Source organism: Bos grunniens, chromosome 15 (genome assembly GCF_055505025.1).
Source record: "Bos grunniens cultivar Pamir isolate PY7600 chromosome 15, Bosgru_T2T1.0, whole genome shotgun sequence".
NCBI classification, from domain to species: Eukaryota; Metazoa; Chordata; class Mammalia; order Artiodactyla; family Bovidae; genus Bos; species Bos grunniens.
This window is the reverse complement of record NC_141179.1, coordinates 40,312,256-40,330,427: the sequence shown is the minus strand read 5'-3', so window position 1 is coordinate 40,330,427 and position 18,172 is coordinate 40,312,256. Positions and strand designations below refer to the sequence as shown.

Below are 18,172 nucleotides of genomic sequence, written 5' to 3'. Positions count from 1 at the left end.
GCTGCAGTCCACACAGCGCTGCTGCTTCCATGATTTGGAAATGAGCGCAGTAACTATGAAGGCGAAAAAGTAGAACTAGAGTTACTTCAATTCTGTCATTCTCTGTTACCACAGAGGTTTTGTGTTTAAAGTTAAAAACAGTGAAACAGTGCTGATTATTACTCAAATAATTGTGATAATTTTGCTAAATAAAGGAAACAGGCCTTGGAAACCCCCCGCTCTTAGTTGTCAGATATGCCGTGTGTGTTGAGGCTACAGCACCAGCCTTACTGAAGTGTGGGAACTTGGAGAGATGGAAACCAAAAAGCTGAAAATTTTCAGCAGTTTTGCTAATATCAATTTACGGCGAATGCCATTCTAAACTTGGGTAACATTTTGAAATTGTCTGTATGGTTGAATTATTTTGCATGTTTATTTCTGTGCTGCTTTAGATCTTAAGAGTCCTAGTTTGGTTATATTGTAAATCCTTGGCTTGTCGAAAGTAAAGGCCACTGCATTATAGCAAGTGAAATAAGTAGGACAGAAAAAGATGAATACTGTATGATATCAATTATATGTGAAATCTAAAAAATAGGACAAACTAGTGAGTATAACAAAAAAGAAGCAAACTCACAGTACAAACTAGTGGTAGCCAGTTGGGGGGAGAGGCAGTGTAGAGGTGGAGGAATGGAGGTGCAGACTGCTGGCTGTGAGTTAGGCTCAGGGATGCATGTACAACACAGGGCATATAGCCAAGGTTTTGTAACAACGGAATGGAAAGTAACGCTTAAAAATTGTAGAGAAAGATAATGCCACTGAAGTGAATAAAGTGAAAAATGGAGCACTGGACAAAAAAAAGAAAGAAAACAGTGTACCTAGGGAGTTGAGGTGCCCTTCTTAAGAAACCTCCCTCCTGCTTAAAGCACTGACGCAAGTTGAGGTTGATAGCTCCTTGCGCTCTCCTGTTGACTCCCCCGCCAACTGCTAATTTCCCCAGCTCCTTCCCACACTCCACCCATTACGCCACAAACACCAGACTGCTTTTGATTATTAATCAGTCCTTCATAACAACTTGATTACATCAGAATAATGAATTTAAATTGCAATATTATTTAACAATGTATTTATGGTCAATTAATTCTCATTTTCAAAGCTGGGAATTTTTAAAAATTAAATGAAAACAAAAGTCAAAGTAGGGGCTTCCCTGGTGGCTCAGTGGTAAAGAATCTGCCTGCCAGTGCAGGCGACACGGGTTTGATCCCTGGTTTGGGAAGACCCCACGTGCTGGAGAGCAGCTGAGCCTCTGTGCCACAAGTGTTGAGCCTGTGGTCTAGAGCTTGGGAGCTGCAACTTCTGAAGCCCAAGCACCCTAGAGCCTATGTTCTGAAACAAGAGAAGCCACCACAATGAGAAGCCCACAAACTAAAATTGGGGAGTAGCCTCTGCTTGCTGAGACGAGAGAAAAGCCCATGCAGCAACAAAGGCCAGCACAGCCAAAAATAAGTAAGAAGTGGAAGAAAGATTAAATTTTGAAAAAAAGTCAAAATAATTTCTAATGTACCTTTCCTGCTCTGCCTGTTACTGCACTGTTGTTGGGAAGCATCTGAAATGTCCATCAATAGAGGATATGTTAAATTATATTGCATCTGTATGATGGAGTGGTATGCAGCCACCAAAAGTGTGGCTGTTCAATTTTCCAAAGGGCTTTTCTTTAAAAAACTGATGCTCTGTATCAGTGTATGTATGTCTATGCGTGTGCTCACTCATGCTCTGGGACTCTGGGGACTGTATAGCCTGCCAGGCTCCTCTGTCCATGGAATTCTCCAGGCAAGAATACTGGACTGGGTTGCCATTTCCTACTTCAGGGGATCTTCCCAACCCAGGGATCAAACCCATGTCTCCTGCATTGCAGGTGGATTCTTCACCACTGATCTACCAGGGAAGCCCTATATCAGTACTATATGAGTTCTAAAAAGTAGTTATTGATTGATCAATTGATTTAAAGCCAGGCTCAGAAGAATGCTATGGTTTGTGCAGAAAAGAGGGAATGTGTATGCTTAAATATGTAAATGCTAAATATCTCTAAGAGGATACTTGAAAAACTGATAACTGGTCACCTAAGGAGAGTGGTAAGCACAGGGTAGAAATAAAATGTACCTCCTTTTTATAGTTTGATTTTTTTTTTAATTTACTTGCCACGTATATATTTTTATCTTTGTTATTGTTGCTGTGTGTGCTTTTTTTTTTTTAAGCTAAAACTTGTTCGTACAAGCTACATCATAATAGTAAGAGCACCAGTCCCACAAAGAACATCACTGGTCATCCCACTACCACAAAACACCTGAGCTGTTTCTCCCCAGCTGTGTGTATTCTCAGGGGATGGCAGGACCAGCTCCAAGTTCTGTTAGTTCACAGCAGGGAACACCTGCCTGGGAAGGCTGGATGACAGCCCAGTGTCAGAGCTCCTGGGATACGTTGGTACCTTTCTCCCCTGAAGGCTGGAGCCCTGGTAGTCCCAGGGCCCTCTCCAGCTTTGGGAAGCTCAGATACAGTTCTCAGGATGAGACCTCTGGTTTCCCACTGGACCGCTGTTTCATTGAGCCACAAGCTCCATTTCTTACCTTTGCATGTGAAAAAAACGCACACCTAGGCATTTTTAATTATTTGCACTTTATGCCCCATAAAATTTCAAAAAACAAAATGTGAGGGCACATAAATTTATGGATAACATAAAACTGGACAAGTATCAGTGCAAGTAAAAGCAGAAATCCAGTAACAGGAGTTGGACACTGGTTGTTAGAAGTACCTAGGATAAGTTAATTACTATAGTAGAGCATTTAATGTAGCTTTGAATCTCTTGGCACCTAAGAAAAGGGAATATAAAGCGTATGGTCTGTTTTATTTGAAGCCAGAATATCCGAAGTTTTGCCTGAGGAAATGGACATTTTCCTGATACTCAATTTAAGAAGGAAGTTGAAATGCAGATCTTTATTAAAAATACATGTAGGATGACTCAGGTCTTTATGGTAGTTAGTACCTGTGAAGGTATTAACAATCAGTGAGTCGAAATGTGCCGGACCTCACAAAATACAGTCTCATTTTATGTCAGACTCACTGCTGTTTCTCTCTGCAGCCCAGGTGCTTCATTTGACCCTGCTTCCTGCTGCATCTCTGCGTTCACTCTCTTCTAGTGTCTCCAAGTTGTGATCAGGGGTGACTTTCTGGGTTGCAGATCTGATCCTAAACTATCACTGCCCCTATCCTGTGTAAGACCCCAGCCCCCTCCCACCCCTGCCTCTCCAGGCCCGTTCTCTCCTTGCTGTCTGTGTTCCAGCTGTTTCTGGCCATTCGCCCTTTTGCACACTCTCTCACATCATGCTCTGCCTGCCCACGCCAGCTCTTCTCTCTGGATCTGAGCTGCATCATCATCTGAAGCTTCCCTGCCCGCAAGGGCTCCCTCCCCACTGTTTGTTCTCATGTCTCTGTCCCCATCCCAGGAGCGCTTATTTCTGTTGCAATGTCCTCCCTCCTAAATTGTCAGCTGCACGACTGCAGGGACTATCTCCTGCTCACTCATTGATCCCCCGCTCCACACCCATGCCCAGAGTGCAGGAAAGGGTCAGTGGATGCTCGAGGGAAGGGGGTCTGCCCTCAGTGGTGGAGCCACTGCAGCAGCCTCCCAGCCTCCCTCTGCAGTGGACTTTATACCACGCTGAGACACCTCTTCTTAAAGCACATCTCTGATCACCTCATTGCCTGGTGGTGACACTTTTAAGGGGTCCCCAATTCCTACAGCATACAATTCACACCCCTCATTAAGCCCTCCCCAACCCAGGACCTTGCTGCATTTCCACACTCCTTCCTCCCCATCTCCTTCGTCCTTGCAGTGTGGCTAAAATAAAGCACTCCAGGCTGCTCCATGTGCAATACTCCCTTAGCCCATCCCTGCATGTTCAAATCTTAACCATCCTGAAAGTAAATACCTTTAATTGAAAATAATGTTTCCATGGTCCGAAAAAGGAGCAAAGTTTGCTCCTTTGGGAAGCAAGTAGTAGAAAAAGTAGAGGTAAGTTGGCCTCTGTATGCTGAGTGCCTTTGACATGGTACTTACTTTCTATCTGCCGCTGCTGCTGCTAAGTCTCTTCAGTCGTGTCCGACTCTGTGCGACCCCATAGACAGCAGCCCACCAGGCTCCCCCGTCCCTGGGATTCTCCAGGCAAGAACACTGGAGTGGGTTGCTATTTCCTTCTCCAATGCGTGAAAGTGAAAAGTGAAAGTAAAGTCGCTCAGTTGTGTCCGACTCTTCGCGACCCCATGGACTGCAGCCTACCAGGCTCCTCTGTCCATGGGATTTTCCAGGCAAGAGTACTGGAATGGGGTGCTATTGCCTTCTCTGACTTTATCTAAATTAGAGCTATTTTCTGTACATTTCTCTCATGTTGGCTTGTAGTCTTATATCTACCATGAATCTCACATAGCAAATAGTCATAAGAATATGTTAAATGAGTGGGGCCTTGTATTAACTGTTTTACATCTTTCTAAGTCAGTCTTTAATAGGAACTATTTCCCCTCTGGGTACATAATTAGTAATGAAGTTTCTCTTTTTACATATATAACAAATGGCCAGTCAGCTACAGATTCTCCTTTTAAACATATCCACAGATCAGTGAATATGAATCCAGTTCACATACTGCTTTCTGTACATATTTCAGAGACCTCATGAGTCTTTTATTACAAGGATATATAGTATTCTATACTAAATGCAGGACTTCCCTGGTGGTCCAGTGGTTAGGAATCAACCTGCCAATGCAGGAGAAATGGTTCCTTCCTGGCCCATGAAGATTCCACATGCCACGGGGCAGCTAAGCCCACGCATCACACACCAAGAGAACCACCACAACGAAGACCCAGTGCAGACAAAAATGAACCAATAAATAGATTAAATACTGAATGCAAGAAAGTAAAAATGAAATCGATACATGCAGCTTGTCATTATTTCAAGGGAAGACTACCCAAGCGAGCATTCTCTTCAAAACACAATCGATGGGCCATAGAACTTGTTTCTAGCTGAGCATGAACTCACCACCTTTCTGAGCCACCCTGGCCCTCCACTGCCCTCCATCCAGCGTGGTGGAAGTCTTCGCCTGATAGTTACTGCTTGTTGCCATGACTCCTGTGATAGAGAGTAACCCTCACCTCCATTTCATTTCCTACAGGCTGATTTAAACTGCAATATTCAAGACGATGCCGGGGCTTTTTATGGCGTAACCAGTCAGTATGAGAGTTCTGAAAATATGACAGTCACCTGCTCCACCAAAGTTTGCTCCTTTGGGAAGCAAGTAGTAGAAAAAGTAGAGGTAAGTTGGCCTCTGTGTGCTGGAACCTTCATTTGGGGTGGCCTGTCACCTTCCTTTAAATCTAAGCGTCTTCTCCTTCTCTGCCTTCTCTCACTCCCCGCCCTCCATTACTTAAGAAGGCAAAATGATTTGAAAGCAACTGAAAGGAAGAAGGCCAGGAGTAATCCATGCCACCCTCCCTGGCCACCTGAAGTCAGCCCTGCTCTTGCCAGTGGGTCAGTCCAACAGGAGGCCTTGAGGAGGGAGGGGGGCTGAGTGGAATCTGTTAGAGATAGATCCTGCTACCCAGGATTGATCTATCTACCGTGCTACCCTCCCACCCCCAAGTTCAAGTGCACTTCCAGGCATCTTGATAATAACCAAGGTGGTCTTCAACTAATTGGCAGCTGCCTTCTAAAACCCAGGTGGCTTCCCTGGTGGCTCAGATGGTAAAGCGTTTGCCTGCAATGCAGGAGACCTGGATGCGATCCCTGGGTCAGGAAGATCCCTTGGAGAAGGCAATGGCAACCCACTCCAGTACTCTTGCCTGGAAAATCCCATGGATGGAGGAGCCTGGTAGGCTACAGTCCGTGGGGTCACAGAGAGTCTGACATGACCGAGCCACTTCACATTCACTTATAAATCCCTGCCACCTTGAGTTTGGTCTTGGCTTTTGCCATTTCCACTCCCTTCATCATAATTGTTTTAAATCTATTTCAGTACATACTGGGACCAAAAACTTATTTATGGCTTTTATAGTTCACACTTCCCTCCCTTTCTAAACATGGATGATCATTTTACTGGGGTGGGTTGCTGTTTGTGAATAATGTTTGCAGGTGATATTTCATTCAGAGTTGTGTTTTCCAATGTCTTCTACCCACCACCCAATTCATCCATGCTCACAGTGACTTTTATTCACAGGTGTCTAGGACCTCTCAGGTCCAGGAGCCCACCCTGACTTTTGTACCACAGAAATAAATCCTTTCTCTCATGAGACATGAGAGAAGGGATGTATTGGGTGGAGAGAGGGAACGAGGAGATGTTTTTCAAGACTTTGGGATGAACAGGAGGATTGGGGATGCTGTAGGCCCTCATAGCTTCCTGAGCACAAGATGGGCATCCTAAGAATGGTGTTAGGAGGGTTATGCTGGTAGTCATGTATGGACATGAGAGTTGGACCATAAAGAAGGCTGAGCACCAAAGAACTGATGCTTTCAAACGGTGGTGCTAGAAAAGACTCTTGAGAGTCCCTTAGACATCAAGGAGATCAAACCAGTCAATCCTAAAGGAAATCAACTCTGAATATTCATTGGAAGGACTGATGCTGAAGTGTAAGCTCCAGTACTTTGGCTACCTGATGTGAAGTGCTGACTCACTGGAAAAGACCATGATACTGGGAAAGACTGAAGACAAAAGAAGAGGGCGACAGAGGATGAGATGGTTAGATAGCATCACGGACTCAATGGACATGACTCTGAACAAACTCTGGGAGATAGTGAAGGACAGGGAAGCCTGACTATGGGGTCGCAAAGAGTTGGGCTCAACTTAGGACTGAACAAGAACAATGCTGGTAGAGGAAGATGTGAGTGAGTTGACTAGATGGTTGCCATAAGCTTAGGTGTTATGAGTGTTATTAAAGAGTGGCAGAGGGGATCTGAGAAGACATTTGGAATAGAACTTAGAAACTGACTGAATATTAAAGATCAAAGAGGAGGAAGAGTTGAAGATAACACATTTTATGCTTTGAAGGACAGTGCAGTCTCCAGCAGAGATAAGTACATAAGATGTCCAACTGGAAATAGGGATGATTATAGATGCCAGACTAGGATTTTGGAGACAAGTAAAGACTGAAAATATCATTTGGGAATCCTAAGCATTAAAGATAACCAAAGCTATGGGAATGGAGAGCTCGTTGCAGAGAGGAAATAGAAAGAGCACAGAATAAAGAATGAGCAGCAGCCAGCCTTGGGGTAAGTGGAAGGGGGATGCAGACAGAGAAGCCAAGGAGAAAGATGGGAAGCTCCTCACCCTAAGGAGAGGGTAGGTGAGAAGGTGGCTGTGTAATGAGACATGACTGAGAGACCTGGAGGTACATGACCTCTATCTCCCCCGAGAAGGAAGAAGCAAAGGTACCTGTCGGTGGTTGGGAACACGGAAAGTTAGTGTTAGGCTTTGCTACCAAATGGCCAAGTTGTCAGGGCTTACCTGTTGCTGGTTGCCTTTGAATGATGAAATTCCAGGAATTTTCATGGAGAAAGCATATACCTGGGGGACTGTTCCTGGAGTCTGTTCTTTTCCACCCTCTATTTATCTCTACATGTCCCAGTATTGTGTTGATTTGATTACAGTAGCTTTGTAGCATGTTCTGACAAAATGTTGTCCACTGAAGAAGGGAATGGCAAACAACTTCAGTATTCTTGCCTCGGGAATCCCACGAACAGTATGAAAAGGCAAAAAGATATGACACTTAAAGATGAGCCCCGCAGGTCAGTAAGTGTCCAGTATACTACTGGGAAAGAGCAGAGATAAAGCTCCAGAAAGAATAAAGAGTCTGGGCCAAAGTGGAAATGACGCTCCGTTGTGGATGTGTCTGGTGATGAAAGTAAAGTCAGATACTATAATGAACAATATTCCGTAGGAACCTGGAATGTTAGGTCCATGAATCAAGGTAAATAGGACATGGTTAAGCAGGAAATGGCAAGAGTGAACATCAACGTTTTAGGAATCAGTGAACTAAAATGGATGGGAATGGGTGAATTTAATTCAGATGATCATTATATCTACTACTAAGGGCAAGAATCCCTTAGAAGAAATGAAATAGCCCTCATAGTCAACAAGAGTCCAAAATGCAGTACTTGGGTGCGATCTCGAAAACGACAGAATGATCTTGGTTTGTTTCCAAGGCAAACCATTCAGCATCACAGTAATCCCAAACACTAATGCCAAAAAAGCTGAAGTTGATTGGTTCTATGAAGACCTACAAGACCTTCTAGAACTAACACCCAAAAAAGATGTCCTTTTCATAATAGGGGGTTGGAATGCAAAAGCAGGAAGTCAAGAGATACCTGGAGTAACAGACAAGTTGGGCCTTGGAATATAAAATGAAACAGGGTAAAGGCTAATAGTGTATTGCTAAGAGAACACACTGGTCACAGCAAACACCCTCTTCCAATAACACAAGAGATGACTCTATACACGGACGTCACCAGATGCTGAATACCGCAAACAGATTGATTATGTTCTTTGCAACTGAAGATGAAAAAGCTCTGTATGTTCAACAAAAACAAGACCTGGAGCTGACTGTGGTGCAGATCATCAGCTTCTTATTGCAAAATTCAGGCTTAAATTGAAGAAAATAGGGGAAACCACTAGAGCATTCAGGTATGACCTACGTCAGATCTCTTATGATTATACAGTGTGACTAACAGATTCAAGGGATTAGATCTGGTAGACAGAGTGACTGGAGAACTATGGAGGGAAGTTTGTAACAGGAGGAGGTGACCAAAACCATCCTCAAGAGAAAGAAGTGCAGGAAGACAAAGTGGTTATCAGGCCTTACAAATAGCTGAGAAAAGAAGAGAAGCAAAAGTCAAAGGGGAAAGGAAAAGATATACCCAACTGAATGCAAAGTTCCAGAGACTAGCAGGGAGAGATTAAGGAAGCCCTCTTAACTGAACAGTGCAAAGAAATAGAGGAAAACAATATAATGGGAAAGACTAGAGATCTCAAGAAAACTGGAGATACCAAGGGAACATTTCATGTGAAGATGGGCATAATAAAAGACAGAAATGGTATGGACCTAACAGAATCAGAAGAGATTAAGAAGAGGTGGTGAGAATACCAGAAGAACTATACAAAAAAGATCTTAATGACCCAGACAACCATGATGGTATGGTCACTCATCTAGAGCCAGACATCCTGGAATGTGAAGTCAAGTTGGCCTTAGGAAGCATTACTACAAACAAAGCAGTGGAAGTGATGGAATTCCAGCTGAAGTATTTCAAATCCTAAAAGATGATGCTTTTAAATTGTTGCCTTCAATATGCCAACAAATTTGGAAAACTCAGTAGTGGCCACAGGACTGGAAAAGTCGGTTTTCATTCCAGTCCCAAAGAAAGGCAAGGCCAAAGAACGTTCAAATTAATGTACAGTTGCACTAATTTCACATGCTATCAAAGTAATTCTCAAAATCCTTTAAGCTCAGCTTTAACAGTATGTAAACCGAGAACTTCCAGAGGCACAAGCTGGATTTAGAAAAGGCAGAGGAACCAGAGATCAAATTGACAGCATTCATTGAATCATAGAAAAAGCAAGGTAATTCTAAAAAAACATTTACCTCTGCTTCATTGACCACGCTAAAGCCTTAGACTGTGTGATCATAACAAACTGTGGAAAATTCTTAAAGAGATGGTGATAGCAGACCACCTTACCTGTCCCTTGAGAAACCTGTATGCAGGACAAGAGGCAACAATTAGAACCAGACATGAAGCAAAGGACTGATTCAGAGAGTTGGGAAGGAGTATGTCAAAGCTGTTTATTGTCACCCTGCTTATTTAACTTATATATGGAGTACATCATGAGGAATGCTGGGCAGGATAACTCACAAGCTGGAATCAAGATTGCCAGGAGAAGTAACAACCTCAGATATGCAGAGGTTACCACTCTACTGGCAGAAAGCAAAGAGGTACTAAAGAGCCTCTTGATGAGAGTAAAAGAGGAGAATGAAAAGCTGGCTTAAAATTCAACATTCACAAAACTAAGATCATGCCATCCAGTCCCCATCACTTCATGGCAAATAGAAGGGGAAAAAGTGGAAACAGTGACAGATTTTATTTTCTTGGGCTCCAGAATCACTTGTGGAAGGTAACTGCAGCCATGAAATTAAAAGACACCTGCTTCTTGGAAGGAAAGCTATGAGAAACCTAGAGAGCATGTTAAAAAGCAGAAACATGACTTTGCTAAGAAAAGTCCGTCTAGTCAAAGCTGTGGTTTTTCCAGTGGTCATGTATGGATGTGAGAGTTGGACCACAAGGAAGGCTGAGTGCCAAAGAATTGATGCTTCCAAACTGTGGTGCTGAAGACTCTTGAGAATCCCTTGGATTCCAAGGAAATCAAACCAGTCAATCCTAAAGGAAATTAATCCTGAATATTCATCAGAAGGACTGATGCTGAAGCTGAAGCTCCAACACTTTGGCTACCTGTTGCAAAGACTCAATTCATTTTAAAAGACCCTGATACCAGGGAAGATGGAGGGCAGGAAGAGAAGGGAGCAACAAAGGATGAGATGATTGGATGGTATCACCAACTCAGTGGACATGAGTTTGAGCAAATTCCAGGAGATAGTGAAGGACAGGGAAGCCTGGCATGCTGCAGTCCATGGGGTCGCAAATAGTCGGACATGACTTAGTGACTAAACAACAGAAGCATTTTCTGATATCTACTAGGGCGAATCAGTCTCCCTACGCTTTCTTTTCACATATTTTCTAGGCAGGTTACCAGCATTTATTCTTCCAAAGTTATGAGATCATTTTAAAAATGTAAAGAAAAACAGAAGTCTTATTTGAGCAACCTAATTGTAATTGCTGGCTTCCCTGGTGGCCCAGACTGTAAAGAATCTGCCTGCAATGCAGGAGACCCTGGTTCGATCCCTGGGTCTGAAAGATCCCCTGGAGAAGGGAATAGCAACCCACTCCAGTACTCTTGCCTGGAGAGTCCCATGGACAGAGGAGCCTGGAGGGCTACAGTCCACAGGGTCGCAAAGAGTCAGGCATGACTAACACAACAATAACAACAGCAACAATTGTAATTGCATTAGATTTAGATATTATTTAGGGGCAGTTTGATATTAAATCTTTCTAATCAAGAATCTATTTGCATTTTCATCTCATTTTATCTATTTTAGTAAGATTTTACGCTTTTCATATATAGATTCGTCTCTTTCTTGTTAAATATATCTCTAAATATTATATAAATTTGTTAATACAATTTTCAACTTCTAGATTTTAATTACTAGAAGAAACCTCCTACTTTTTGCATATCTATATTCTATTTGGCCATCTTGCCATATTCATTTATTTCTAGTGGTTTTTTCCCTCCAGATTCTTGGGTTTCCTTTGATATATTATCTAGGCAGCAAAAAAGGAAGACTTTATTTTATCTCTTCTTTTCCAATGTTCTTGCCACTTTTATTATTATTACTGTTATTATTTTCTCACCTTCTTTTCATTTGCTAAAACTTCCAACACAGTTGTACAAAGAAATAAAAGAAATAGTGATGGTGAGTATCCTTATATGGTTACTGATGTCGTAGAAACCATTTTGATGTTTTAACATTGGATTTATTATTGGTTTTTATAAATGGTCTTTATTTTACGTTAAATTCTTTCTCTTCCTATTTAATTTGTTCTATTAGTACTAGCTGCAATATTTTATCAAATGCCTTTTCACCAACTCTTACTCTGTTTTTCCTCCAGTTTTTTGACATCACGAGTTAACATACATCCCGTGTATGAACCACCACAGCATTCCCAAAGAAAGCTCTACTTTGGTTCCCTTAATGCACTGTTTGCTGTTTTACATCACATGTTTGCATTGCATAAGTGATAGTAGCCTGTACTTTTCTTTTTTTATAAGCTCTTCATCATATGTCAGTATTGAACATACATCAGTTTTACAAAAATAGTTGGAATACCGACCTTTTTCTGTGGTATAGAATAGTTTGAATAACACTGAAAATGTCACAAGATGAAAATTCTTTGAAGGTTACATAAAATTTAGCTGTAAAACTATTCGTTCTTTGGACTGTTTTCAGTGGTTGATTTCTACATAGTTTTTAGTTATTTCTACAGTAATTGACCTTTATTTCCTTTGCATTCATTTGAGCTTTTATCTTTATTAATTTTTAGTTCCTGATTTTCCCAGATTTTGGTTTATTTTGTAGGGTTTATTTTTTAAGATGTGTACTGAGTTCTGTAACTTTTCATCTTTAATAACGAAGACATGAAGCTGCTTTCCTCCAAGTACAGCTTCATTGAGTCCCCAAAATTTGACGTAAATATTTTCTTTTTCATTACTCTTTAGATAGCTTGTCATTTCTTTTTAAATTCCTCTTTGATCCAAAGTATCTAAGAGTGTCTGTCTTCTCTCTGAGTGTTTCAGTGGGATCTTCAGATATGTATTTAAGTGTTTTGTCAGTCACCCAGTCATGTCTGACTCTTTGCAACCGCATGGACTATAGCCCGCCAGGCTCCTCTGTCCATGGAATTTTCCAGGCAAGAATACTGAAGTGGGTTGCCATTTCCTTCTCATATATATATGTATAAAACATCTTTAAAAATTAAAGACATAACGCAGCCAGGGGCTTTTGATCAGTGTGAAGCAGTTTTTCCTAAAGTAGAGAAATTAGCTGCATTGGTTTTTGGCCTGTGAGGCCTTATCACAGTAAAGAAAGATTTTCTGTGGGCTCTTTGAAGAATTGTGACTAGCTCTCACAAATTTCTAGGTAGGGAATCACTCAGCAGGCAATTACATTTTTTTTCCCGACCTTTGCTGAAAAAACATCTATACAACTTTTCATTAAAGTATTTTTACAATTTAAAAAAAAATTCCAGAAAAATAATGGATCCTGAGTATGGTGTTAAAATTGGAGTTAGGGTTTTCTTTAAGTAAAGTACACAAGTAGTGCAACATATGACAGCTGATTCATGTTGAAAAAGTGAAATGCTTTTATAGACAATCATCTTTTTCATGTATGTTCAAGTCAAAAGTATAAACCCTTTTTCCCTCACAGACGGAATACGCAAGGTTTGAGAATGGCCGATTTGTCTACCGAATAAACCGCTCCCCAATGTGTGAATATATGATCAACTTCATCCACAAGCTCAAACACTTACCAGAGAAATATATGATGAACAGTGTTTTGGAAAACTTCACAATTTTATTGGTAACTGTTTTGTCTCTTTCCTGTTTTGTCAGACTCAGCCATGAAGCTGCCAGGGAAGAGGGGCCTGGGTGGGTCTGGGTCCCAGGTGGTCAGTCAGCAGCTGAATTCATGCATCCGTAAGGCAAACTTGGTTTGGCTCAGGTTTGTGAAAGAGAAGGGCTCTCATCTGGCTGGGCTTTCTATGCTTGGCAGAACTGGAATTTGGGGAAGGCAGGTAGGGGTAATGAAACTAGATTCTCAATTCTGGTTGCAGATTAGAGAAACCTGAAGAATGTCTTAAAAATCCTGATAGCAGGACTACACCCTAGATCAGTAAACTTAGGAGCTCTGAGGATAGGACACAGGCACATATTTTTCTAAAGTTCCCCAGGTTATCCCAGCAGCAGCTAAACTGAAGTCTCAGCTGCCCCATAGTATACAAACCATAAATGAGGCAAAAGCTGAGTCAGCAGGTTTGTACTTAAGGCATACCTACACTCATTTCAGGAAGGGTTTACAAGGCCTTATTATAAGTAGCATATATTAATATAGCAAAATGTAAACTCTCTTACCAGGAGAAATATTAACTAGAATATAATGGCATAACCAGGAGCAGGAGAGGGGGAGAATATTTATGGGCTGAAAAGTATGGTCAAAACTTAACAGGCAGCTAAAGAGCAAGGAAAAACCAGTAGTGCTCAAGGTCCATGGTGGGAAAATTGTCCAGTTCCCTTGGGCAATGCTCTGTGTGTGTGTGTTTTTTTCTTCCCCAAATATTTAACTTTAAAACAATTTCTCGTGGAGACTTCATTTGGTGACTTAGGAAGGTTAATAAGTACAATGTTCTTCTCAAAATACACCCATAAAATATGTAGTAATGGATTTCATAAGGCTCGTTTTTCAAAAAATAACATTCCTTGGTTAAACCAAAGGCAAAATGCCAAAACAAAATTCAGTGGAAGCGATTTTGCTAAAAGGGGCAGCAGGACAGTATTGTAGTAAAATATTCAGCCCTCTGAAGGCCTGCTTTGTTATTCTTTGTTACCAGAATTTAGAATTAGAATACTTGAAGAGCAGGAATTTTGTACCTGGACTTTGGATCCAGTGGGACATTGTTTTCAATCAGCGTGTATGTTAGTCACTCAGTTGTGTCCAGCTCTTTATGATTCCATCGACCACAGCCTGCCAGGCTCCTCTGTCCATGAAATTCTCCAGGCCAGAACACTGAAGTGGGTAGCCATTCCCTTCTCCAGGGCATTTTCCCGATCCAGGGATCAAACCCAGGTCTCATGCATTGCACACAGATTCTTTCCCATCTGAGCCACCAGGGAAGCCCTGTAATGTACTGGTAAAAAAGAAAGAAAATAATAGGCTGTCCCCTAGTTTCTCCCAAAACCCTGATTTATGGTTTTTGCCCATTTTTTATGATGTAAATATACCTTCCCTGGGCACTTTGAAGCTACAGTGGCCATCTAGCTCGTGAAATTCCTCAATATATAACAATTACATTCAAAGCTAGTAGGAACCAGTTCCTGTATACCACTGTAAAAATAAATACATAAATAAAAATTAAGAAAGTTAAAACCTTCTGCATATTGGATTCATCCAGGACACTTTTAAAAATTCAGGGGACTTCCCTGGTGATCCATTGCCTAAGGCTCCAGGATCCCAATGCAGGGGACCGAGGTTCAATCCCTGGTCAGGGAACTAGATCCCACATGCTGCAGCTAAGACCCCAGTGCAGCCAAATAAGTAAATGTTCTTTAAAAAATTCTAAAGGATGGACCCGAGCAACATGGTTTTTGTTTATTTTTACTGCTCCCCAGGTAGTTCTGGCGTGCAGCCAGGCTGAGACGCATTGCTCTAAGGGATTGGTGAGTGAGCCACAGGGGGCCTCAGTTCACAGACACGTGATTATGGGCAGACATAGGCAGACAGATGGTTTTGTATATTGTTTTCATTTATTCCAAGGAGAGAATCTCAGTGGATTCTCCTGTGTCCATGTCCCTCTGAAACGTGGAAGCTAGTCATCTGGGAGAAAGTTTTAAAAATATATCCTTCACTAACTCTTCATTATTATCCTTTTCTTTAATGATCTTTGGTGAAAATTGAGCAGTTCAAGGTTTAGGATGCTGGCAGGTACTTGGCTGTAGATGCTTTTTGTTGCTACTTAAGGACATACGAATCACCTTAGTGCTCAGATGAGCAGAAGGTGAGTGTGGCATCCTTATGTGGAGGTTAAATAACCTCAGAAGTTAAGCAAAACTCTCTGAATGGATGGCTACCCTCCCTCTCCTGGAAGGAGTCTTAGCTGTTTCTTACAAATCAGTGAAACTATTTCAGCACATTAAGGAATACGTCCTCAGTCCCTAAAACCTGACCTCAAATACAACCAAAGAATATATGACCTGGGACAGTTGTGAGTATCTATTACCCACGGAACCCATTAACTATTATATTGGTAATGCCTCTTTGAAAACACGGCTTCCATTCAAAGAACTTACCAGGTAAAATTAATTTTAAAACATATCAACTACATAAATCCCTTTGTTATAAAGAATTAGTAGCTTTTAATAAATATGTGCTAGGAATGATATTTTTCTGTAGAAAAATGACATTAAGCCAACACTCCTGGGTAATGAAGTCATCTCACTGATAACCAGCAGAGATGGTGCTTTTCAGTGATTCCTTGGAGAGGGTGGGGTTACGGACAGGGCCAGGGTGACAGCTGCTGGACATAGTTGACGTGTTTTACTAGATCATTGAATACAGAACCTGTATGTCACCAGGACCAGTTCCAGGCACTTACTGGCCTGTAGGGTAGTCTCTGGTTTCATCAGGATGACTCTGGAATTGAGGTGACCCTGTAGGTTCAGGGCCCTAATAATGGCAGTCAGGCCAAGGAAGACATTAACTGAATTGTGGGCCAAGGATTCCAGTCATCTTTCAAGGTCATACTTTGACATACAGCTTGCTAGAAACATTTTTTTCTTTCCTCCTTCATCTCAAGCAAGAAGCGTAAATAGGATATAGGATATATTCTTTCATAGAAAGTTTTCAAGAAGGTCAGCTAGATCACAGAGGTTCCAGGCACAATGCTGAATCTTCTGTAGGTTATGAAATTCTCACTGCGGAACTGTGAGGTCATTTGTATTCCCATTTTATGGATAGAGGAATGTTAGGCCTCCCTGAGGTCACAGAGCCAGTGATAGACATAAATTAAGATTTGAATTGATAGAAAAGACACTTTCCAGGGTATGTCGTGGTCATGGAATGAGAAGACTTGGGTTTAGGACCCAGTTCTACCTATGACCTTGGTTAAGTGACTTAAAATCTCCAGACCTCATTTTTCCTCCATTTACAAAGTGCTCAAGTCTGCCCTCTCCACTTCATTGGTTACTGAGAGTGTTTTCATTTGTTCAGCTAAACTATGGCGAGGTTTGCTAGCTGCTGCAATGCAGCGCAAATAAAACACAGGAAACGTGAGCCTCGTGAGGGAACGAGGCAGATAAATAGATGATGACCTTGCAAGGCCATCAGGGCTGTGGTACACTTGTGAAAAAGAGTAATTGAACTGCCTGAGCAGGCACCTGTAGTTTGAGTGAGGTAGGGAATCCTCAGGGATGTTAAAAGATGATGTTTAAGTTGCCTTGATGGATAAGCAGATGCATTTTTCAGCTTTACCAAGAAAAGGGTCATTCGACGGGTGCATACTGACGTGTCAGGCGCAGAGCTGCGGCATACTGGACAGTCGGGGCAGGCACCGTGGGGTCTGGTGAGAGAGGTGGGCGTTTGTCAAGCACAGGGAGTCACCAGATGCATGACTCAGCTGTGGCAGATGGTTGATAAAGGTTGGTGCATGGTGCCAAGAGGTGTGTAATGAGAGGTCAGGGAGGGCTTCTCTGAGCAACAAACAACGGAAAGGTGTCTGCCAGGTGGCTAAATAGGCAGAGAGGGGAGAGAATACTGCGTGTAGGAGGAAATGCAGCACTGGGAGGACTGGAAACAGCAGTGTGCCTGGCATAGGGAGAAAGAGGAGGGCCGCAAGCAGGGTACTGGGCAGGTAGGACCAGCCGGACTGGGCCCTGTCTCTCTCATGCTCATCCTTGTAGGATGAGAACAGGCTTTTTCTTCATCCTGAATTTCAAAAGAGTCCATTCAGTTTTTAAGCAGGAGGGTGGTGGTGTCAGATTTCTCTCTCTTTCAAGGTCACAGTGGCTGCTGTGTGCAGATGGAGCTGGTGCCCAGCAAGGGTGACTCCTGGTAAGGGAGTCCAGATCAGGTTTGCTGGTACCTTGGGTTGTGGCAGTGGGGAAGAAAAGATAGATTAAGAACTCTTGAGGAGGTAAAAGCAGCAGAACATGACATTTGTTTGGATGTGGGGATGAGGGAGAGAGATTTCAGTCATGAAAGACTTGCACACTTGGAGTATTTGATCTGTAAGGGAAGTGGCAGGGAGTGAGACTAGAAAAGCAGGTGGATGTTAGTATTGGAAAAACTTTATTACCCAGAAAAAGTAGATGATTCATCATTGTATGCATTCATTTATTAAGAGCAGCATGGCATAACAGGTAAGAAAAAGGTCTTCAGAGTCAGAAGATCTGGGTTTTTTGTTGACATTGAAAGTGAAAGTGAAGGTCACTCAGTTGTGTCTCACCCTTGCTATCCCATGGACTATACAGTCCATGGAATTCTCCAGGCCAGAATACTGGAGTGGGTAGCCTTTCCCTTCTCCAGGGGATCTTCCCAACCCAAAGATCAAACTCAGGTCTCATATTGCAGGCGGATTCTTTACCAGCTGAGCTACAGGGGAAGCTCAAGAATACTGGAGTGGGTAGCCTATCCCTTCTCCAGCGGATCTTCCCGACCCAGGAATCGAACTGGAGTCTTCTGTATTGCAGGCAGATTCTTTACCAGCTGAGCTAGGAGGGAAGCA

The 18,172-nt window shown here is 42.3% G+C and overlaps 1 protein-coding gene across 24 annotated transcripts in view; it reads left to right on the top strand.

Moving 5' to 3' along the window:
- The window catches only part of TEAD1 (TEA domain transcription factor 1), a 274,396-nt gene that overhangs the window by 247,262 nt on the left and 8,962 nt on the right, over positions 1-18,172 (top strand). For all 24 annotated transcript variants that reach the window (XM_086339975.1, XM_086339974.1, XM_086339973.1 and 21 more), the window contains 2 exons: positions 5,196-5,336; positions 13,105-13,257. In XM_086339975.1, coding sequence (XP_086196101.1) covers positions 5,196-5,336; positions 13,105-13,257 — 294 coding nt within the window. The remainder of the gene's footprint in view (positions 1-5,195; positions 5,337-13,104; positions 13,258-18,172) is intronic.